General features: G+C 35.8%; 1 protein-coding gene across 1 annotated transcript; it reads right to left on the reverse strand.

The window, feature by feature from the left end:
• Window positions 1–2,191: 2,191 nt before the first annotated feature.
• LOC133203449 (uncharacterized protein K02A2.6-like) lies at window positions 2,192–9,369 on the reverse strand. The gene is made up of 2 exons (XM_061339228.1): window positions 5,383–9,369; window positions 2,192–2,206 (listed from the first exon to the last, which is right to left on the reverse strand). Exons 1-2 carry the CDS (start codon window positions 9,367–9,369, stop codon window positions 2,192–2,194), a joined length of 4,002 nt encoding a protein of 1,333 aa, XP_061195212.1.
• Between the last annotated feature and the right edge of the window lie 1,290 nt (window positions 9,370–10,659).

Here is a 10,659-nt window from a genome sequence, read left to right on the forward strand (position 1 = left end):
CCAAGGTCATAGAGCAAGAACTTTCCCTAAACAACACTTTGGTACATAGGAACATTCTAGACAAAGTTAAAGACCTGATTGATCAAGATGTCAGTATAACAAGGGCCGTTCGGAAAACAATAAAATCACATAAAGACGATTTTGATGCCCTATTGGATCAAGAAAATGAATCAGAGGAAGATGTCACGAATGATTCTGAGTCGGAAGATTAAACCATAAATTACACAACTTGCTTTCAAATCAAGCAGTCGTTCCATGTTATTCAGACGATCAACATCATGGATTGGGAAAAACAATTAGAGAAAATTTACTTTAATCCGTCACATCCTGCTAGTTTGAGCGGCGCCGAAAAATTGCAGCACTTTTTAAAGAAAGTCGGTCGTGATGTTTCGATATACAAGATTCAAAAATGGTTACAACGCCAGGAGCCTTTCAGTTTACAACGACAAGTTAAAAGAAAGTTTAGAAGAAGTCCTGTTATTGTACAAGGAATTGATGACCAATGGGATGCCGACCTGATGGATATGACAAAATTCGCAAAGTACAACGATGGAGTGAAATTCATATTAGTGGTTATCGATATTTTTTCAAAGTATTTATGGTTGAGACCTTTAGAAAATAAACAAGGATCTTCGGTGGAAAAGGCACTAACAGATATTTTGAGTGGTCAACGTATTCCAAATAAAATTCGTACTGATAAAGGCCAGGAATTTCGTTCTAAACAAGTGGGATCCCTTTTGACAGAAAAACATATCAAACATATACTTGCTCAAAACACGGAAATGAAGGCAAACTACGCTGAAAGAGCTATAAAAACAATAAAAACCAGAATGTACCGATATTTCACTTACAAAAACAATTATAGATATATCGATAAACTTCAAGGATTTGCTGATAGTTATAACTCGACTTTCCACAGTACTATTGATACCGAACCTATTAAAGTTACCCATAAGAATGAAGAAGAAGTACGAGTGTCAACATTCCTGTCACGAGAAGAGAGATATGGAAAACCCCTCTCTATTAGTAAACAACCTTACAAATTCAAGATCGGTGATAAAGTACGTGTGACCTACATATCAAACTTATTTACTCGTGGATACGACGAGAAATGGTCAGGGGAAGTTTTCACAGTGGCAAAAAGATATCTCAGGAATTCTTTACCTGTGTACAAACTGAATGATTTTAATGGCGACGAAATACAAGGAACATTTTATCAAGCAGAACTTCAAAAAGTAGACATTAAAAGGGATGATTTATGGAAAATTGAAAAGATTCTCAAGACCAGGGGTTCCGGTCGAAATAAACAATATTTTGTAAAGTGGCTCTATTGGCCCTCCAAGTTTAATTCATGGATAAATGCACGTGATATTCAGATTTGACTTAATTTTGATTTAAAATGTACATATCTGGTACGTACATATAAAAGTTCACTGTATTGCATTTTATCTTTTTTAGTGTATCATAATATTGTTCTATACTCGTATTTCTGTGACTCGAAGAGCAAATAAAAAATTCTATGAATAATCTGAAATTATTTTATGTCTTATTACGGAGCACGAACCTACTCTATGTTTACATCGTCCGTTACGGTATTAAATCCAGTCTTTCAAAAATGTACTCGTCACGGTTTAGTGGCGCGCACTGCTTAATTCATCTGACAAGGGTCCTCCCTGATCTATTTCTGAACGCGCACCTTCAAGTGCCTCCAGAAATCTTGTCTTTTTATAGCTGACCCAAGTGACTGTGAAAATTCTTTAACTTCATTGGTTACGCCATGTCACGTGATGAGTAATAACGCTTCTATTTTTTAAAGTGGAGGGTAGTCTACAGTCATTGATGACGTGGCATATGGATTTCCCTTATCATCACAATTTTGGAGTTCACAGTCAATTGCAGTTTACAGTCACCGATGACGTGGCATTTAAAGGGAGTTAATTGTGGTCGTAACAAAAACATCTCTCGAATAATACTTATACATTCAATTCAAAATAAAAGAATTTATATAATAAAATGATTTTTAAAATTAGCGCAACAATCTTATCTCCTTAAAATTTGAATTCGATTTTTATTTTAATATATGATTTTCGTATTATTTATTTTTAAAAATTTTATTAAAAGTAATTAATTATGTAAAGTTTATAACATTGTTTAATGAACAGAATTATTGAAGTCACTTTATAAGATGACATCACACATGAGTCCCCTGAAGGAAACATATTATTAAAAATGTCAAAATTTGTCCCGGAATAGGACCAAGGAAATTAAATATTTCATTATTAGGAATCTTATCCTTATTCCCGGTTGCCTCAAATATTATCTATTTCTAAAAGAAAAAAGTTCTCTCGTACATAGACATGATACATAGTGAATGATTTAATGACAACAAAGTGGCACAAAAATAAGTTAATTATTTCATGCTTATAAACATTACCAGAAATAATACTGTATGGATACATGGCGGGAAATTGTTGCACCTTAATGAATTCCCGGGTTATCCAATTAAAACCCGGTTGCCGTATCTATATATTTCCCCGGGGGTGCACCCTCCTGAATTCCCCGGGGGTATCATTTGTTTTCAAAGACCCCTTAAAGTCGTACCCATTTATTTCCCCAGGGGTATCAGTTTTAACCCCTCCCCTCGTATGTCCTATGTTACACCGAATTTGGCGGGAAAAAATGACCTATACGTACGGCCTTGACTACTTACAGGCACGTAGTATCGTTTTTGAAAGGGGGGGGGGCAGCCACATTTTTTTTTGTTGACAACCTGAAAAAAACCTTGACAAGCAACAAAAAAGGTAAAGTGTACAAACTCAAAAATCCTATTTCGTGGGGGGGGGGGGGGGGGGGGGGGGAGGGGGTCCACCTTCCACTTTCTTTTCGAAACACATTATAATACCAAATTACTTTGATTTAAACTATCCTACAACGGGGGGGGGGGGGGGGGCAACAAGCTTTTCAGTGGACATTTACAATAGAAGTAGGTTATGTTTGGAAAAAAGGGGGACAGGCCCATACTGATGCTACGTGCCTGAAATATTTTCTAAGAATTTAAGGGTACATATAATAGTCTATCGAAATCAGGATTGCAATTTAACTGATTTGTAACGATATTGTAAGAACAAATTCAAGAAGATGTACAAGATGAACTTAATTAGCTGGGACTTGGCTACACATGCATATTTATTTTCAATGCAGATTTTGGCAATAATAAATTTGTACACGGTAATAAAACAAAAATTTCTTGAAGTTTATATTCATCATATGTTTTCTTATTTTTATTCGTCGTCATTGCTCGAAGTAAAAACAAGACCTGGTTGATGCCATTGATACACATGTACAATATTCCTATAAAGCAAACTTTTAATTACTTGTACATATATACGTACAAAATTCATATTGCATAGATTAGGCTTTTTAATTCATAATCTGAATTTTCAAAAATGTTAGATATGCACATGAATAATCCTTTAAAAAGTGGAGCTTGTATCAAATATGTTCCTTGAATGTTATTGAAAATTATTTTCATTTTATAATTATACAGTCATGTTCCTTTTATAATGACTATGTCTTTAGGTAAAAAGGTGTTATTATAAAAAAAACAAGTGTTCGGATAATAATTAAAATTTTATGCATACAAATTCGAAATGTAAAGAAAATTTGTTATCTTGGAAAATCTTTGTCAAATCTCGAGCTCCATAAAGAACATGATTTATTTGCTTTTTTCAAGAGCGATAAAACGCGTTCCATGTTCTTTCTATTTATTATAATATCCATTCCCATTTTCTTATTTGTAACATTATACGTAGATGTATTTAGTAATTCACTATGTTTTAAAATTTCTGACGTGTCATTATGGTCCAACGATTTGAAACTTTAATAAATACATAGATTCAGATGTTGCGACTCAATCAATCCACGAACCAGATCCGCCACTAATGTCATTAATTTAACCGGTGCCAGGATCATTTGAGTAGAGTTTTGTTATTTCATTTGGACAAATTTTAAGTGACAAAACACAAAACCGCATGTATATAAAGCACATAGAGTATATATTTTTCCTTTATCTGGTCCTTTTTATTAAAAGTGAAAACATTTATCAAGTAATCGCCATTACGAATGAGGGTAACGCTTTTCCTTAGGAATGTCTTGTTTTTTATTGAGCAGTTTTTGACTGAAAATATGCGATATCATGGAAGGAATTCATAACAGTGTAGGCTACAGATATCCAACCAAAATTGATATCCTCATATTTTATAAGCAAAGATACATGTATAATTAGAAATATTTTTTCATGTTTGACTTTAAAAAACATAATGTATATATCTAAGGTCAAGTAATCCCCACTTTTTAATCTTTTTGAAAATAAAAAAAATATATCCAGCTAACTCCCAAATGAAAAAAAATCTGCTCAAATGAAATCATAATTAGTACAAATGAGAAGTACCGAAATAAATTCTACAATTTAATGATTATAATCAGCAATTATTCTGCCATCATTTTCATGAAGAATCCACTTCATTAATCGTTTTATTATGCATGTGTTAATTTTATTTTATACAAGTAATTTCCGTTAAAGTTGTATCTATAAGTTAGATAATTTTAAAAGGCCATAGAGCGTATGTTTAAAAAAAATAATTAATAATTCTATCATTTTTTAAAGCAAGATCTGTTTATCGTTAGGAATTTAGAGTTTGCTATGTATTACTTTTAGTTTAGAGTCGTGTGCATCATATGCAATGGTACTTTTTCCCCCGCATTATAACACAAACATGCGATTTCTTTCTTGTCACAATTTATGTCCGGCATCATATAATACCTCCATATTTTGGCTAGGATCTCGGTCAATATAAGAAAAATATAATCTCTCCGAACAACTTTTAAATTTTTTTCACACAGTTCACAAGAAAACACTTCATTCGTTTGATTGGCATTAGCTAGAAATCGGATTGAGCTTTAGCAAAGAAATAAAGAAGCAAACAAACATGCATATCATCGTCAACGCCATTTTCTCTCGATTACATCCAGCATTCAAGAAGAGATAAAGAGTACAGAAAACCAAGAACACAATGAATATTCTATGTACATAATAATGATATTCGCAGCTGTATGCGCAGTAAAATTGTTTGTGTAATTTTTAGTTTCCTCTGCTCGTGCAGTTTTTGACTTTACGTTTGTGCATTTTATACCCATTAATCGTGTAAACAATTTCGGATTCGTGTATTTTTCGTTATGTTTGTGTTAAAATCTTTCAAACTATGTGCAATTTTTACCGATACGTGCATTTTTATTTTACTCGTGTATATTTTTCTTCAAGCTCGTGTATAAAATCGCAATCGTTGTGCAGAAAATAATTTTGAAGCAATCGGCGTGCCATACAGGTCTGTGACTGACATTTAGATCACTATTTTCAATACTTGCATCATTAGAAATACTAACAGGTGCAGAACTACAATCACTCTCTGGTTTACAATCAGCATTTGTATCAAGTTTCATTTCGCAGTTATCATCAACAATTTCATCACCAACAACAGGTTGTGGTTCATTATATTGTAACTCATTTGATCTGCAAGTACTTTCTCTCTCATTAAATTTCTTTAAATGAGTAACGTTTCGTTTGTATTGTATTCCCTGATCTGATTCTACAATCGCACTGTTACCCTTCATTTGAACAACTTTAAAAGGTGAGGTGTTGAATGGAGTGGACAATTTATTTTCACGGTCTTGTTTCACAAGAACTTGGTCACCGGCACGAATATCGGTCTCTGTTGCCCTACGATGTTTATCTGAATACATTTTACCCTTTTCCTTTCTTTCCGCATCACGGTCGCGTAATTCAAGATCATCAACATTATAGTCGAAAAGCTCAGGCAACTTTGTGCGAAGTTTACGACCAAAAAGTAACTGAGACGGACAAACACCAGCTGTGGAATGTGGTGTATTTCGATACATAACAAGAAATTTGTCAAGTTCAGATTTCCAATCTCGGCCTTCAGCAAAAGCAATTCGAACACGTTTCATAATTGACCTATTTTGCCGTTCTACCTCGCCATTTGCCTGCTGCCATAGAGGAGTTGTCCTGTGATGAACTATGCCATTGTCTAACATGAAATCCTTAAAATGTTCACTTACAAACTGAGGACCATTGTCAGTGTGGATTGAAAATGGCAATCCATGAGTTAAACAAAACTTCGAGATTAAACTTGTTATGTTCTCTGATGAAATACTTTCCGTGACCGCGACCTCAAAATATCTACTGTAATAGTCTACAAGCACAAATATATACTCTTTACTTGGCAACGGACCTAAAAGATCTGCGGCAAGATGTTGCCATGGCGCGGAAGGCAATTCCGTGCGCTTCATCGGTTCGGGTTTACTGGGTTGACCCACTAACTGACAACCGTAACAACTCTTGCAAAATTTTTCAACACTCTTATCCAACCCTGGCCACCATACTTTACTTCTTAACAGCGATTTCATCGCAACAATGCCAGGATGGCCTTCATGCGCAAGCTCCAGAACCTGATCACGCAACTGCAAGGGTATAACAATTCGTGTACCGCGCAATACTAACTTTCCAATCGAGCACAATTCAGCACGTACTGGTAAATATTGCTTAAACTCCATACGATGCCATTGTTGTGTAACAAGACACTGTCTTACAGAACACAGTTCTGGATCACTCTCTGATGCTCTCTCAATCTCGCGCGTCGTCATCGCCATCGGTGTAGCTTCTTTAGCTACAAACCTAACATAAGCATCTTCTAAATCTAGCGACTTTTGAGCAGGGTCATTCTTAACAAGACGCGAAAGCGTGTCTGCGATATTCCTTGGACCAGGAATATACCGAACTTTGAATGTGTATGGTTGCATTCGCAGCACCCATCGTTCTATTCTAGCACAGACTTTTGACTTGGGAGAGTATATACATTCAAGCGGCTTGTGGTCAGTGAGTAGCTCGAACTCTGTACCGTACAGATAAACATGAAACCTTTCACACGCCCATACTAAAGCTAGGGCCTCTTTCTCCGTCTGTGAGTAACGGCGCTCAGTATCACTCAAGCTGCGGCTTGCGTATGAAAGAACACGATGTTCTCCACTTTGCTCTTGCACAAGCACCGCCCCGAGTCCTACAGGACTAGCATCAGCTATGACTTTTGTCGGCGCAGATTTGTCATAATAACCCAATGTTTCGGCATCTGCAAGTCGACGCTTTAACTCTACAAATGAATCTTGTTCTGATTTTCCCCATCTAAAAATTGAATTCTTGCGTGTCAACTCCCGTAGCGGAGCTGCTACCGTTGCTAGATCTGGAATAAATCTAGAACTATAATTTACAAGCCCTAAAAAACTGCGCACTTCACTAGAAGTTTTCGGTTCGCGCGCTTCGACAACAGCTTTGAATTTGGCATCCGACGGACCTATGCCACGACCAGACAACACATGACCCATAAATACAACTTCTGACATGTTCAATTCACATTTGTCCCTGTTAAGGGTAAACCCCTTTTCATACAACACTTTTACAACATTTTCAAGACATCTATCATGTTTTGTTTGACTACTTGCATGTACAATGATATCATCCATAATATTATGCACCCCCTCACAACCCTGCAATACTTGTTGCATGACCTTTTGATACATTTCTGGGGCACAACTAATGCCAAACATAAGACGTTTGTACCTAAATAAACCCTTATGTGTTACAAAAGTAGTAATTTCTCGAGATTCAGGTTTTAACTCAATCTGATGATATGCCCAAGTAACATCAAGTTTGCTAAACACAGTACTACCATTCATTTCATGCAAAATTTCATCAATTGTCGGAATAGGGTGACGAACTCGTTGCACTGCAGTATTGGCCTGGCGCATGTCCACACAGAGTCTGATGTCATCACCTAAATGTTTGGGTACACAAACAACTGGAGATACCCATGAACACGGCTCGTCCACACGTTCAATGATGTCCAAATCGAGCAATTCATCCAACTTCTTGTCGAGTTTGTCACGCAAACTATAGGGTATACGTCTCATAGGTTGTATTACTGGCTCAACATCTGGGTCGATTGGTATTTCAAGTTGAAAAGATTTCAGCTTTCCTACACCTTTGAAGCATTTAGGGTATTTCTCAAAGACAGTTCTGTTGTCTGTATTGACAGCTTCACTAATGCTGCTAACAATCTGTAAAACACCCAACTGCACAGCTGTATCTCGACCAAGCAAGGCTTGTCCTTTCCCCTCAATGACCACGAATTCAACATCCGGAATGACAATTTGGTTGTATTTCACAGCTGCGGTGAATATTCCAGCCACTTTCAGAGGTTGTTGACTTCCATAAGCAAAAAGCTGTTTTTCAACTTTGGAAGAAACACAGTTGATGTGGTTTTCCTTCAGATAGGTCCATAATGGCATTCCCATTATATTACAACTTGCCCCCGAGTCGATGATCATGCTGAGGTCAACATCTCCAATGTTCACAACAAGGCTGTCACTTAGCACAGAATTTTGGTGGACACGAAATGCGTATACTTTGCTGTCATCACTCTGGCCTGACTGCTCCGTAATGTGACGAATATTCCCTGGTTTCCCCTTTGCTCCACGGTCTTTGGTTTTACACATTTTCTCAAAATGTCCAACCTGCTTACACTTATGACATTTCTTTCCCCTAGCAGGGCATTTAGGGTCATTCCGCAGGTGTCCTTCATAACCACAACTAAAGCATTTACCGTTTGTCTTTTTCACAAAATGTTTCTTGTTTTGCACACTAACCTTGTTTACTACACCAGTTACGGCCCCTTGCGTGCGACCCTCAATTGATGTGGCTTGTCTCTCAGAGTCTTCCATAGCTCTCGCAATTTCTCGGACTTGAGTTAGTGTAAGGTTCCTACCTTTCTCTAGTAATTTACGGCGTAAATTATGACGAACACACTTGTCAATGATTTGGTCACGTATCCTCTCATCAATCGCATCACGGTTCCCGAATTCACACGTTTCTGCTCTCTGGCGTAAACGGGTAATGTACTGTTCAATAGTTTCATGCTCTAATTGAGCCATGCTTCTAAACACAGACCTCTCGTAAGGAACATTTGCTTGCGGTTTAAAGTAATTGTCCAAGGCGTTCACCGCTTTCGCATATTCATCCTCTCCTTCTCCTTCCGGTAACGTAAAGAATATATCTTGTACGTCCATTCCTGCTGTATGGAGGAGCAACGCTTTAGCTTGATCTGCCTCCTTTACTCCTTTGCCTTTAGCATAAAGTTCGAATGCCCGACGCCATCTTTTCCATTTTGATGCAATGCCGGTCACATCTGCAACATCGAAATTCGGGATTCCCTGCACATCTGGTACCAAAACACTAGCCATCGTAAATTACTGGATGTTAAATATCCTCGTCGCCAATTTTAATGTAGCGTTCACTCTTGCTACACATACGGATTAAACCCGATCGACTTAACACTCTCGTCATTGAAGACATTCATTTATTGAACCGGAACTAAGACCAGGGTGATAACTCAACATAAAATTAAACATACAGAAATAGAGTAATCTTTCTTACATGAAACACTTACAAGTACAAACACTACAAGCGTGTTTTGAAATAAACTGATAAATGATAAAAGAAGATGGTTTTATATAATATGTATATGTATAAGCCTGAATGATCAAAGCTTCAGTAACAATTGGGCTGATGAGACATTGAGATTTCTGAGACTTCTTCATGTTTATAGTAAAACTGTCATCTTAATAGAGGCCTGTGATCTGTAGTTACTGCAATACTAGAACTTTCCTATATTAGGAGGGGGGGGGGGAGGTACATATAGCAACACTTATAGTTAAAGGAAATAAGTGAGAACTGGAGAATGTCCATATTATTTCAAGAAATCATTATGTTTCTATTCATTACATTTTTTGCTGGTGGAACTTTCTTTAACATGTGTTTAAGGAAGATTGTTGAGAATTTTTTTTTTAATTATTAGTTTTTTAAAACTCAGTTTTCTAAATCTGCGAAATTGAAAGTTTATTTCCACCTACTTTATAATGTCAGTCCAAATGACCAATTTTAAACTTAAAAAAAAAGCAAATTCACTCAGATAGTACATATTAAATGGTACATACCGGTAATTGTACATCATGTGTTCATGCCTCAAAATGAATGCTATAGGGTTTTAATTTATGGTAAATTGAACCCAATAAGAGCAGCAGTAGGTATAATAAATGATGATTAATACACTTGTGAAGGACGCAATTATATATACACATATATACTGCCTTTAAGGTAAAAAAAAATTATAAGTTAATAGCTAGGGTCTGACTAATCAGTTAGAGTAAAATATACACAAAAAAGAAAAGTTCTATTCAATTAATTTATAAGTACACTATTCCATTAATTCATAAGTAAACAATTCAATGAATTTATAAGTAGACTATTCAATTAATTTATAAATAGAATATTCAATGAATTTATAAGTAACTGTATAGACTATTCAATGAATTTATAAGTAGACTATTCAATGAATTTATAAGTAGACTATTCAATTAATTTATATATAGAATATTCAATGAATTTATAAGTAGACTATTCAATTAATTTATAAGTTATTAATAAGTAAACCATTCAATGCATTTATAAGAAGAATATTCAATTAATTTATA

This window comes from Saccostrea echinata, unplaced genomic scaffold, assembly GCF_033153115.1.
Source record: "Saccostrea echinata isolate AGI-Se365-2 ecotype Australia unplaced genomic scaffold, CSIRO_AGI_Sech_v1 ptg000051l, whole genome shotgun sequence".
Taxonomy (NCBI): domain Eukaryota; kingdom Metazoa; phylum Mollusca; class Bivalvia; order Ostreida; family Ostreidae; genus Saccostrea; species Saccostrea echinata.